Source organism: Saccostrea cucullata, unplaced genomic scaffold (assembly GCF_032062105.1).
Source record: "Saccostrea cucullata isolate Sc308-1 unplaced genomic scaffold, CSIRO_AGI_Scuc_v1 ctg5455, whole genome shotgun sequence".
In the NCBI taxonomy this organism is placed as follows: domain Eukaryota; kingdom Metazoa; phylum Mollusca; class Bivalvia; order Ostreida; family Ostreidae; genus Saccostrea; species Saccostrea cuccullata.
In genome coordinates this window covers 152-14539 of record NW_026929793.1, presented here as the reverse complement: position 1 = coordinate 14539, position 14388 = coordinate 152, and the positions used below count along the sequence as shown (strand labels likewise).

The 14388-nt window shown below is 35.5% G+C and overlaps 1 protein-coding gene and 1 long non-coding RNA gene across 2 annotated transcripts; one reads left to right on the top strand and one right to left on the bottom strand.

Annotated features, from left to right (window-relative positions):
- Positions 1-2485: 2485 nt before the first annotated feature.
- On the bottom strand, positions 2486-3327 carry LOC134282196 (uncharacterized). The gene is made up of 3 exons (XR_009995234.1): positions 3286-3327; positions 2977-3160; positions 2486-2663 (listed from the first exon to the last, which is right to left on the bottom strand). It is a non-coding gene; the product is annotated as an uncharacterized LOC134282196 (long non-coding RNA).
- A 2410-nt stretch (positions 3328-5737) lies between these two features.
- Positions 5738-9108, top strand: LOC134282197 (uncharacterized). The gene is made up of 2 exons (XM_062764632.1): positions 5738-6066; positions 8593-9108. Exons 1-2 carry the CDS (start codon positions 5968-5970, stop codon positions 9106-9108), a joined length of 615 nt encoding a protein of 204 aa, XP_062620616.1. The 5' UTR covers positions 5738-5967.
- Positions 9109-14388: the final 5280 nt, after the last annotated feature.

Below are 14388 nucleotides of genomic sequence, written 5' to 3'. Positions count from 1 at the left end.
ACTGATTTTGCTTATTGTTTTCGCCCACCAGAGCTATTAGGGTTAGTCCTTGTACACCATTCGACTGATAAGGGTTAGTTCTTGAACACCATAGTGTGAGAGATTTTATGGTTAGTCCTCGCACACTTTTGGACTGATTTGGGTTAGTCCTGCACCCATCCAAGATATCTTTCTTACAGTTGTTACACATTTTTCGACTGATAAGAGTTAGTGTTGCACCTATATCCAAAAGAGTAGGGTAAATCTTTGCATTTAATATTTATTTGTATTTATTTTAAACAATCCGGCCTTGGCATGGCACGGCATCGCATTTTTAGTAGTACTATGACGTCATAAACTTTAATTGTTTTCAGCGGACTTTGGCGTGTCAAACCATCGGGGTTTGGCGCAGACCATCGGACTTTGGCGTGACCATCGCACTTTGGAGTCCTACATATATAAAAAATAAAAGGAAAACCTCATTTACTTACCAGATAATTTGTACGCACAAAAACTCTTACATATTTTCTTTATTTAATTTAAAGTTATGCTCATTAATTATCGATACATAGCGATGAGCGTAGACGTGGGGTTTCGTAGATCATAATATTGATATTATTTGGGAAGATATTTCTTCTTTTTAAAAAGATGGAATTAGTTTTTCAGTGAAATTGGCGGTGTAAAAAAAAATATGAACATATTAATTTTCATAAAATCCATAACAAGAAAATGACCTTTAACCCCTTCCATGGCAAAGATTTTTAGCATTTTTAGAGAAATTGATATTAAGATTTTAATCATTTTCGGGTATTTCTTGTAATTTTTGTAAATACCAGTGTATATATATTCTGAAAGTAGGTATTGTGAGGTTTCTGAAAATGATAATGGAAACATTCTTTCTGTTGCCATGGCAATGAAATATGCCCAAATTACTGAGAAACCTCTATTTAACCTTCAATTAGTTATATATTAACTTTTTTAGTTCAGTAAAGTATTTAAAGTAAGTAAATTTTGATGTTGAGACATAGCAGCATATTGTTTACCTAAAGTTTTCATCAAATTTTAAGCACTTTATGGAGTAAATACAGGATTTCAACATTTTATGCTCCAGTAGGGAAAAGGAAGAGTAATGTTGCTTGACAGCTATCTCTCGCAATCGTAGACCAAGTATTACTCATTCCATGTCTGAAAAATCCTTTGCTTGACAGACAAGAAACTTAGTACATGTACACTGGTACCCCTTAGTAAGTAAATGACCCCTTTTGAGATGGAGGTCAGAAGGTCAAAGCCTCAAAGGTCAAACTATTCAAAATATATAAAGATATATTAACCATTCAAGTTCTTGAAAACCCTTTGCTCAAATAGTTTATACGGTGCAGATCTAAGAAGTCTGATTTTAATTACATTGTTGCTTTTCATACAACAATTTTTGTTCACTGTTATCCTCTGAAGAATAAATTACTCTTCTGGTGATTTTTGGTTTGATAGAATGTTTGCCCCTGACCAGTCAACAACGATTTTCTTCACAATAACAAATTCTAAAGCTTTTTTCCAATATTGTCGTGCAGGTATAAATTATAAATGTGTTTGTTTCTCGAACAATTCTTGTTTTTTTTATAACACTTTTTAATCCTGGTAGGAATAATCATAATTGTTTAAAAGTGGTAAATACTTTCAAGTAAATATGAAGATAAAATTACACAAGCAGAAACATAGATGACTTGTTATTTATGGCTCTTGACAAAAAAGAATAGAAAAAAATCGAAGACTTTGAACCTTTATAATTCATAGACTTTTCAAAATTAGAATGAAGTTGAACTTTGATCTATGACATAGCACAATGTTGCATAATTGAAAAAAAAATACCTCTTTGAGTAGACATCATTCTTAACTTGCAAACTTAAGGACATTTACAAAATAAAATCTTAGCTTCCAAAATAACATTTAGAAGATTTGATATGCCTCTATACGTGGTATTCAAATTTTGAAATATAATGCGTAAAATTAAGGAATATTACCCTTGATCTTTGAGTCATTGTAATGTACAGTAATCCTATGTTTTATGTTTTCCTGCAAGTGACATCTCATACAAATTTTCCAAGCATGATTATGTGACTTACGTAACAAATTGATCTTAGAGATTAACATCAGAATGAAATTCCCTGAAACATTGTTCACTACACAAGTGTTTGTTACACCCTTTACAACCATAAACTGTCTCCTTTCTTTTCTTTTCTCCGTGTTTGGTACACCATTTGCATGTTGACTTTAGGTGATCCAGATGGCAAAAAACATGAGGGGGGTCAAGAATACTCTGTAAATGATGACCCTGCTTTCTTCCTCTGAAGCCTCCAATGAGTTGCTGAGCCACATCCATCCTAAAATCCAGCAGGTCAAACCTTGTTTTGGCAGGAAGATTCTTACCAGGTGTTCTGGAAAAAATCTCAAATGCATTTATAAGGCAACTTCCATAAAAAAGTTGAAGAAAAACTTCCAGTATTTTTGGATGGTCTGCCAACAGGATTCTTTGCGCGGTGTTGCATGCATCTGTCGACTCCACTCATATAACGTTGATAGGAAGATACTGGTGGAGGACACATAACCTCAACAAAATTTCCACCCCGAGTTCGACGGACAACTGGGCCATCTCCAAACGGACTACAATTAGTGCTCAAAATATGTACCTAAAATAAAATTACATAGAGATATAGGCCTAGCTGGAAATTAACCTTACGCTACATATAGATATATTTACTTCTTTGGGATTTTAAGATAAGCACTGAAACTATATTTGCACTATGAGATTTTTAACAAAGATATACACAAAAAATTGCACAGGAATATCATTAATCAGCTAGACCTTTATGTCCTCCTTAACTCTTTAGTGGAAAGTTTAATAATTGCAGGTAGAAGTGTAATTGTGATAAAAGTTGCTATTTTTTATTAAATTTTGAAACATTTGTACATGTCTGTATGAAGACAATGAATATGTAATACCGTTTTCTTATCTTTCCAAGCAGTGGCAAGCAATTGGTCGTGCTGCATCTGTAATGTCTCCCCTCTTCTTAAATCCGGATTTCTTAACTCTGGCGGAAACCCTTCTGAGTCGCTCTTTATTGTCCCACAACTAAAAATCCCATTCTGAAGCAAGGTTCGCACCAAGGAAATGGATGTAAAGAACCTGATATTATATAAAGTATAAAAATATTAGACATTGAAAAATATGAAATTATTTTGATAATGAATCATTTATCTAAGTCTTGTTGAACAATGTTGAAGTCATTTTAAGTTGTTTCAAACACAAACCTGTCAAAGAACACATGATGGCCTTTGTATTTCAATGGTCTACCATCTCCTAGTGACTTTCCATGAAAAAAGTCATGTTTTCCCATATATGGCCAATAATCGTAGCAGTAACCATCCTCATCACATCTCATGAATATCTGAAAAAAATATTTTGTTGCATCAATTTTTTTTATAACTATTCACCTAGCATTTCAGAGACATATACATTAGCCGGTGGACCAGTTACTGGGGGGATGATTACCTGTCCTTCTCATCCATTCCCTGATCCACCTCATCATCATATAAAAAATTTTTTAATGCTTCCTTAGTGTTTTTTTTAAATATGTAAATAATAATTTTAAAAAATTACATTATTTTGTGTATCACAATATCAATTTATTGAATGCAAATAGGCATTTCATTGATACAAACCTTAAAACCTCTCTTGACCGGTTTATTTGGCATGTATTGTCTTGCAAAAAATCTCCCTTTGTACTTAACCATGCCCTCATCAATAGCCTGCTGCTTAGGTGGATTCATCTGACTCCGGAATATCCTTCTTGTCTCGTCAAGTACAGGTCTTATTTTGTGTAATCTGTTGAAAAGAAATGTGAAATATTTAAGAAATAAGATATCATTTTTAGAGTTTCATTGGGATGTGACATGAAGTCGGTCAAATTCTAAAACACCCGAAGGGCGTTATAGTAGATTTGATCATGTACCGATTTCAAGTCACATCCCAATGAAACTCTAAAACATGATATTTTATTTCTTATATTTATATTTTACTTTTATTCGTGTTACAAGGAAAAATAGGTGCTATTTGGAAATTGTTATAGAAATGCAACATAACGTAACTAAGTCTATGGCGTCATACGACGTCACAGTCAAGACTTTCTAATAGTCTCGTGCGGTTTGCCCAACTGCATGTCATTGAAAATTGAATGTCAAAATTATTTATATTGTCATATAAGGAAAGACATTAGCAAATGTACATATAAATGTATAAAACAAAATGAAGACACTAAACTATAGTGATGTGAATCAGTGTCAATTTCATAACTGATTATTGGTTTTCTGTAACTAATATCAGTTATAATAAATTTAAGATCACTGTTGAATAATTTCTCGAATATTTATATTGATTAACTATTAAAATAGAGAATTATAAATTGCATACCTGTCAAATTCAGGTGTTCCTCTGGATCCCTGAGTAGTATTATCACTTAGATGGAAATACCGAGTGAGCTTTTCAAATCTTTTCAAACTCAGCGTCTCTTGAAAACCAATGTTACCTGCATATGATTGTAAATTTCACTTATCAATGTCAATTTAAAAAAATAAATTCAACAATAAATGGATTTCATCTCTAGAAAATGAGAAAAGAAATTATGAAAACAATTTTAAATGACTTACACTGCCAATTCCAGATGAGCACTAAGCAGGTGTAAAGTATTTTCATTTTATATTCAACATATTCCTCAATATTTAGAAAAGTTTATGATCTGAGTTGTTTCATGGTAAAGGTTTGAAGACACTGGTCAGCTCAACATCTAAATAAATATTGTTTGAATAAAAATACAAAGAATAGCGGGTGACTTCCGGTGTAGATGGACTGGAAAAACAAAGGAGAGAAAAATTATTTTTCTGCAAACTAAAAGAGCTCAAATTGCATAAAAAAGGGTAGTGGTAGGTCTCTAAGGTGCTTGAGAAGGTTTTGCAATAAATCTGTGGTGGAGAAAATCTATTTTGCCTACGAAATTTACGAAATATCCAACAAAGGATGGCTAGTAAACAAATCCAAGATGGCGGACTCGATCAAAGCGGGGAAAAACAAACTGAAGAGAAGAGGTAGACCTGCTAAATCAGCATCTAACTCTAGGAACAACTCCAGAACAAACTCCCCAAATAAACTTGTAAATGGATCAAATGACACGGAGGAAATTTGGAACTGCAACTTGTGCAAATACTCGTTCTCTGACCCCAGTGACAAATTACTGGAATGCCAACGATGCAAGGACCACTTTTGTATTAAGTGCTTGGACAAGTCGGTCGAAGAATACAATCTGATGGACAGTAGTGATATCATGTGGTTCTGTGTGCCATGCCGAGAAAAAGTGGAGAAAAATATCATTGTGGACAGAGAAATTGAGGAGAGATGTAAAGACATGATGAAGATGTTCGACAGTAGAATTAAGTATCTGGAGGACGAGATGGAGAAGAAATGCAGTGAAGAACAAGTGAGGAGATAGTTTCTGAGGCAATACAGAAATCAACAGAATCAAATCAAGCTGATACAGAGGACGAGACTGCGAGTGAATCTGGAAAACACACCGTGCCAGTATCAGCAGTACTGAGTGAAATTAATGAGAGGAAAAACAGAGAATGTAACATGATCATCTATGAGATAGAGGAAAGTGACTCAGACAAAAAGGAAGTACGTCGTTCCTATGACAGAGATCAGGTGAAAGAAATTGCTGATGTTTGTGAAGTGAACATCGCAGATGAAAACATGATAAAGTTAGTGAGACTTGGTAAATTTCATAAGGATAAGAAACGCCGTCCATTGCTCGTTACCTTCTCAACCCCAGAAAAAAAGTGGAGCTCTTTAAACGAGGTGGAAAGTTGCGGGAAAACATTGAATTCAGTGAAGTACGACTTGCAAATGATTTGACACGCACAGAGAGGGAAAATGAAAAGAAAATGTATATGAAAGCCAAGGAACTGAATAAAAATGGTTCGGGGGAATTCAATTACCGTGTGCGAGGTCCACCTTGGGCAAGGAAAGTGGTAAAGCTCAGGGTAAGCGATCCAGACTAGAAGATACAAAGAGGAATGTAAATAATATATATAGTTTTAAGTGATAAACAAACTTTCGTTCTTTTACACCAATGAAGACCAATTTAGAAATAAGTTCAATGAGTTCCAGGTCAGGATAAGGGACACAAAGCCATTGATAATAGGTATAACAGAAGTGAAGGCAAAAAATGCAACATGTGCACCTAATCCAGCTGAATATACGATGGTTTGGACGAAGGAATACAGGATGTTTCATGTAAATATTGAAAGCAGCATAGGTAGAGGACTACTTTTATATGTACATGATTCTCTTTATGCAGAGGAGGCAAAACTTTCAGCGTCCTTTGAGGAGCAGCTTTTTGTGAAAATAAAGATAAACAGCACAGACTATTTCCTAGTTGGCATCATTTATCGGTCACCGTCAGACAATACCGAAGAAAAAATGAATGTTTAAGAAACCTGATAACTGAAGCCTCAAGAATGAAGTGCAAACACTATCTCATTATGGGAGATTTCAACTATCCTAATATAGACTGGGATTTACTGTGTACAAAAAGTGAAAACTCTGCTGAGCAGAAATTCATAGATTGTCTGCAGGACAACTTCATGTTCCAAACCGTCACAAAACCAACAAGGTGGAGAGGAACGAACATTCCAACCATTTTGGATCTTGTGATCACAAAGGATGAAAATGCTGTGGAGGAAATGGAATACCAAAGCCCATTAGGAAAGAGCGATCACTGTGTTATCTGCTTTAACTATGTTTGCAGTGCAATACTGAAAAGCGGACCAAAAAAGAGGAGGACTTATAGGAAAGCTAACTTTGCGGGTATGAAGAAGGAAATTAGCGAAACAGATTGGGAAAGCATTCTGGAGTCACAGAGCACAGTAAACGAGATGTGGCGTCAATTCCGACAAAAAATTGAGGACATAGAAGATAAATATGTGCCAGTAGTCACCATCAGACCAAGCAGAAAAACGAAAATGCCCTTGGACAAAGAAACTGTCACCTTGATTAAAGAAAAAAACGCACTGTGCAGAAAATATGTGGCTACCAAGGATCCAAATATAAGGAAAAAGTACAATAGGACTAGGAACAAAGTGGCAAAGTTTGTGAGGAAAGCAAGGAAGTCATTCGAAAAGAGTATAGCACAAGAGGCAAAAACTAACCCAAAAAAGATATGGCAGTATATTAACTCAAAAAGTAAAACGAGACAAGGAATCGGGGAACTGTGTGTCGACCCTAAAAATCCAAAGTCCAATAAAACAGAAGTGGATGAAGAGAAAAGCAAATATTTTAGCAGACTTTTTTAGTAGCGTTTTTACACAAGAACCTGAGGAAGCCATACCCGAACTGGACAAACGCCCTATCAAGAAGGAGTGGATAGGATTAAGAATATTGGAGGAAGGAATTATCAAAGCACTGAACCTGTTTAAGCCAGATAAGTCACCAGGATTAGACAACATGCATCCAAGGCTATTGAGGGAATTAAGAGTGGAATTAGAAGAACCCCTAGCAAGGATCTTTAGGAAGTCAGTAGATGAGAGAAAAGTTCCAGAAGAATGGAAAACAGCACGCATTAGCGCGATCTTTAAAAAAGGAAACAAGGCGATAGCAGGAAACTACAGACCAGTGAGCTTAACGTCAGTGGTGTGTAAAGTCATGGAGAGACTAGTTAGGGACCACATAATAGAGCATTTTGTAAGCAACAACCTCTTTACAACTAAACAATATGGCTTTATCAGTGGTAGATCAACTTCACTACAACTGTTAAGGGTATTAGAGGAATGGACAGAGGCTTTGGACAGTGGACATGATGTTGACTGTATCTACATGGACTATCAGAAGGCCTTTGATACTGTCCCACATAACAGACTGCTTAAGAAACTGAAAGCATATGGAATAGGGAAAGAACTTATAGACTGGATAAGGAACTACCTAAGTGGAAGGAAACAACAAGTATCCATAAACGGGGCAACATCTAAATGGCATAGCGTAACTTCCGGCATTCCGCAGGGGTCAGTAATTGGGCCGATAATGTTCGTCATATTTATCAACGATCTCCCTGATATCGTGAGCTCTACCTATTTGCCGACGACACGAAAATCTTCAACATAGTTAAGGGTAGGGAAGATAAAATGACACTTCAAAGAGATCTTGAGAAACTAACAGAATGGAGTAACACCTGGCTCTTAAAGTTCCATCCAGAAAAATGTAAACACATGCACATTGGAAAGAAAGACCCAGACCAAGACTTTGAGTATGAGCTGTTAGGACGCACTCTGGAGAAGGTACAAGAGGAAAAAGACATAGGAGTCATCATAGGAGTCATCATAGATGAACAACTCAGCTTTGACAGACACATAAGCGAGAAGGTGAAAAAGGCAAATTCTATTTTTGCAATGTTAAGGCGAACTTTTCAACATTTGGACGAAGAAACATTCATTCCTCTTTATAAGACACTTGTCAGGTCACATTTAGACTATGCGAGTTCGGTCTGGTTCCCTTTCAAATCAAGACACATAGAGATGATTGAAGGAGTGCAGAGAAGAGCTACCAAGCAGATTCCAGGATTGGCAAAATTAAGCTATGAAGAAAGGTTGAAGAAACTAAAACTACCAACGCTGAAGTACAGGCGCCACCGAGGAGATATGATTGAAGTGTACAAAATAACAAGTGGAAAGTATGACCCATTAGCAGCAGACTTTATCAAGTTAAGGAGAGACCACGTTACTAGGGAACAAGGAAGAGGGAATTCCAAGAAGCTGTTTGTACAGAGACCGAGACTCAATATAAGAAAATTCAGCTTCAGTGTTAGAACTGTCAGTCTATGGAATAGCTTACCAGAGGATGTTGTAAGTGCTAAAACTCTGAATACTTTCAAGAATAGACTAGACAACTTCTGGAAGGACCAGGATGTGCTCTATAATTACAAAGTAGACTTTAAAACCGATTACACCGGTAGTAACCCAAGTAGTCACAAAGCAAGTTTGGAGTCCGACGAAGAGGACCTTGACAGGACCTGTGTTGGAAAAATACCATAAGTAACAAACATAAATTTAATACAAATGAAACAAATTGAATGGGTGTGCAATTTATAGACAAAAACAAAAATGTATAGTACATTATGTTTATCTCTTTGTAACACACACAAAACAAAAACAAAAAAAAGTAAAATTGTAGTCATGAAGGTTTCCAGACAGTTGAGACACAACAATTATGAACTTAGCATAAGTTCATTATATGTAACAATATTCCTTATTTTTATTTTTTTATCAAGGAAAAATGGATCAGTGTCCGTTGTAAATATAATAAAATTTGATGTACTTTTTAAAATCTGGAAAGGAAAATGACTGACAATATTTTTTTTTCAAATTGTAACATGAACATCATTGTGAACAGAAAGTAATCTAAAGAAACAAAACATAGGTGCAAATTTGATAACTTACCGATAAACTTATCAGATGACCAATACATAGTGTATCTGGGAAGCTGAATAATCCCCATCAGAATTTGTAATCCGAGGAATGCCTTCATCTCGTCGATGGTGGTATCGGTCCAACCCAGGGCTCCACTTTGAGCAGCATACGAATTGGTGTTGTCCACGAGTACCTGTACCAGACTCAAGGGAAACAAGAGCAGGAAATATAACAGAGGATTTGCATCCGAAGAGATCTGATGAGTGGGACCTGAAGTATCGATGAAGCCTGGAACATCAAAGTCTTCCACAACATCAGTCCAGAAGTCAGAATCTCTAATGTCGCTGGCCTGGCTATCAAGGTCAAATATAATCTCAGCGAGATGTCGTAGGGACTTAAATATTTGGTCGGACGTCCACTACGACATCTCAGTCCACTTCCACACAACGTGATTAGGGATTTTTTGCTCAGATTTCGACCGCTTGTTTCAATCAATATGGGCTGAAATGAATTATCTGCTCGCTTCAACTTTTTCCTTTTAACATCCCTTTATGTCTCTATCACAATAAAACTTTCCTTTCTTACCTTTAAAATGTTTAAATCCAACAAAATATAAAGTTGTTTATTTTTCCTCTGTAATGTTCCATTCATTTAAACCTCCGATGTTGAAGAGTTCCACAATAATCTGCTCTGAATTATTCGTTCTACTACTATTTCCTATAGGAATGAACAATAGTATACAATTATTTAATGTCTGAGCAGTCAATAGACCAGAATATTTTCCCGAGATGCAGGGAACAGCTCAGTGTGTTCTATTGCCCGAGGCCAGCGGCCGAGGGCAATAGAACACACTGAGCTGTTCCCTGCACCGAGGGAAAAATTTTCTGGCCTATTGACTGCTCAGGCATTAAATAATTGTTTTATTACCTAATTTTATTTTCCGTATTAAGTGTTCACAGTTGTATATTCAGTACAGAAGGTTCCCGTACCATATTGTAAATTTATACCCAGATATGGTGCATATGTAATATTAATTAAAGATTGATTGTATAGATATTGTTTACATTCCTCTCGAAAATTTTTCACTCTTATGGAGACGCCACCATTTCCCGGTGGAGAGAGACCTTTTTCGTGCCAGCAGAGCACCTACTGCTACACGGGACCTCGGTTTATAGGTCTCACCGAAGGATCGGTCTCAACGTCCCACAGTGTATTAATTAAAGTAACTCTCATTAAATAAAATACCCGACCATTGAAATCATACAATTTTTAAAACCAATGTCGAAAGATCAAACAAGATGATTGTTTACCATGTCTGTGCATTGTTACAAACAAATAAATTCGAAACCCGGATCGTTTTTTTTCCGAAATACATTACCGGTCAATAGAACGCGCTGTCTATTGACCGGTCAATAGATTGGTTTGAAAAGATAAGAAAAACTGAAAACACATACAGAATAGATGAAAATATTAAATCTCTAATAAAACAAGAAAATTCACTTGATTAGGTAATAATACGAATTATTCAAAGCAGACTATTCTGGAACTCTTCAACATCGGAGGTTTAAATGCATGCGCGGATCTAGAGAGGGGGGGGGGGGTCGGGGGGTCAGGACCCCCCCTGGAATTTCGACGGTTAAAAAATGTATATACTAAAGCAAGAGAAAAGTTACCTTGGACCCCCCCCCCCTGGAAAATGCTGACCCCCCTGGTGAACATGAATATGTGTGAAATGGGTATGAAAAGTGAAAGAATTGAGGCAATAGAAGTCATAGCCTAACCCCCCCCACGAAATAGGTTTTTTACTTTTGGGCTAGCTAACTTTTTTTTTTTTTTTTTTTTTTTTTTTTTTGCTTGTCAAGGAATTTCTGGGATTGGAATTTTTTTTGGACTGGGTTGACCCCCCCCTGGAAAAAATTTCTGGATCCGCGTCTGAAATGAATAGAACATTACAGAGGAAAAATAAACAACTTTATATTTTGTTGGATTTAAACATTTTAAAGGTAAGAAAGGAAAGTTTTATTGTGATAGAGACTTAAAGGGATGTTAAAAGGAAAAAGTTGAAGCGAGCAGATAATTCATTTCAGCCCATATTGATTGAAACAAGCGGTCGAAATCTGAGCAAAAAATCCCTAATCACGTTGTGTGGAAGTGGACTGAGATGTCGTAGTGGACGTCCGACCAAATATTTAAGTCCCTACGACATCTTGCTGAGATTAGGTCAAATAATGTGGAATCTGTGTCCTGGTTGTCATCGCTGTCTGTCTCCCTTCCAAAAGAATGGTCGCTGTCTGAATCATCCTGATCAAAATCTGATCCAGACTCGGATGAATCATCGTCAAATTCTTCGTCTGTATCTATATCTGACGATTCTGAGGACGAAGAAATGTTGCAAGAAGCCATATTGTTTACATGTGATACGAATGTTGCCAAATATACGCAGGACGATCCCGACTGATTTTCATTATATTTTCGCATGTTTTCTTTTTTATCAAAACAACAAAACCATCTACTTTATTGTAAAAAAAAAATGGTTTATGTATTTTTAACAATTTTTTACTCGTTTTTTTTCTCTTCCGGGAAAATTCAAACATTTTCATTTCCATTTATCGTAATACGAACGTAACTCTCAAAAATATTTTTTGAATTGGTCAACTAAAAACATTTTCTATCATTATCTAACGTGCTTATTTATATTTTCAGTAGATAATTAGTTTTAAACACATCTAATTAAATAAACTGTGTGGTTATGATATTTTCTGAAGTTGTTTAAACGTGTTTTGCCACGAAAAATTGACGAGTGTTTGTACCGCGTGGATTTCGATCGCGGCAAATATCACTTGAATAATACACGTTGTTTAACTCAAGATACAAAAAAACTGGTATATCAAATTTAAAAAAATTTAGAACAAACTTTCTTTGCAATTGTTCCCTCTTTCTAATGATACAAAAATTATTCCAATATTCGCAGTATTAAAGAAGTTATGAATATTTGTTTACACTATACACGTTTTTCACGCCAGAGGCGTAGAAAAGCGTATATGCCATGGAAGGGGTTAAAGTCAGTTGCCTTAAGAATTTCAATCATATAATTTTTTTAAACATGTCAACGGAGACGATAATCACTTATTACTAAAAGCTTTATTGAAGCAGTGTTAGCTTAATTAGGTAAAATAATTTCCTAATCACCTGATACAGAGCGAACAGATACTCCGTCAGTCTGTCAAATAAAAAAAAGTAATTCTGTATGGTAAACTACTGCTAAATCAAAGCTATTGACAAAAAAACTATTTGTGCTTTTACAGTAATTAAGTTACAAAATAAATAAAAGGGGGGGGGCTCCGAGGTAGAACCATGTCAACGTCGTAGAGCCCGCCTGTGAACATGATGTGACAAAGAGCTCTACTAGTATACAAGAAAAAAAAAAGAAAATATGTGGGTGTTTTTGTGCATACAAATTATCTGGCAGGTAAATGAGGTTTTCCTTTATTTAAAAAAAAATATACTTCATTTTTAATTTTTGTGATTTATAATTGCGATTCGGTATCTGTTTTTGGTTTTTACATATAACAAGAGTTCTAGATTTACCGCTTTCTGGCAAGTGATACATCTGGTTCAGTAATAAATACACGAATTTGTTCTAAGTTTTTATGCACGAATGAATTCATTTATACCTGTAAAATGTGCTTGAATAGTTTGTGAGCACCTTGAAAAAGAGAAATCGTCAGAAATCAAAATCCGGGACCGTTGGGAGTCGGGAAGACTATATTTACCGCTTGTCCTTATTACGCCACAGGAGTTTGAACTTCTCTCGGGCTTGCATTTGATCATATCTCTGAGACGAATTCGATCGTCAATAGTAGTAAATCCAGAACTGCTCAATTGTTCATCGCTCTGACAAGCTTAAAATATTATAACATCTATTCTCTCTTCTACAAATCTATCGATCACCTGCGGACCCATAATGTTGAAGTATTATCATATAATGAAAAGTAGTAGCATATAATGAAAAGTAGTAGCATATAATGAAAAGTAGTAGCATATAATGACAAAGTAGTGGCATTTAATGAAAAGTAGCAGCATATAATGAAAAGTAGTAGCATATAATGACAAAATACCATCATATAATGACAAAGTACAAGCATATAATGATAAAGTACTATCATATAATGACAAAATACCATCATATAATGACAAAGTACAAGCATATAATGACAAAGTACCATCATATAATGACAAAATACCATCATATAATGACAAAGTACCAGCATATAATGAAAGTTCTCCACATAAGCCAGTTACGGCGTTCCATAAAAATTGATTTATTGTTTTAAAACACTAAGTGATTGAAATCTAATGGACTAAAAAAAATCACACAATTACACAGTACTTTAATGAAAAATTTAAAGGTATGAAATTCATTATACCCCCGCTTGAAAAGTGGGAAGGTATACTGTAATCGGTATGCCCGTCCGTCAGTCCGTCTGTCCGTCCGTCTGTCTGTTGCGCTTTGGGGTACCCATCTCTTATCAGCAACTCCTCGTATACAACTGAGTGAAATTTGTATGAAACCTTCACAGAATCTTTATTACATACATGTATTGCCATTGAACACCTCCTATGTTACTTTTTGATCCGACACATATTTTGGGTTTCCCGGCCACAGCAAAACATGCGACTTTGCCATTTTACTCATATGGGAGGCGGGGGGTATCATTTAGTGAGCTCTTTGCTCACAGTACCTCTAGTTACATAATATATTTCAATTTGTATTACATTATGAGTATAATTCTGGAAACATTTTACTAAGTAAAATTTAAATCCTACCTGAAATTAAAACTTTGCAACAGGAAGCAATAGATAGAATTATGTACTTTAGTGTAGTCTACTCGTGTGTCAATTTAT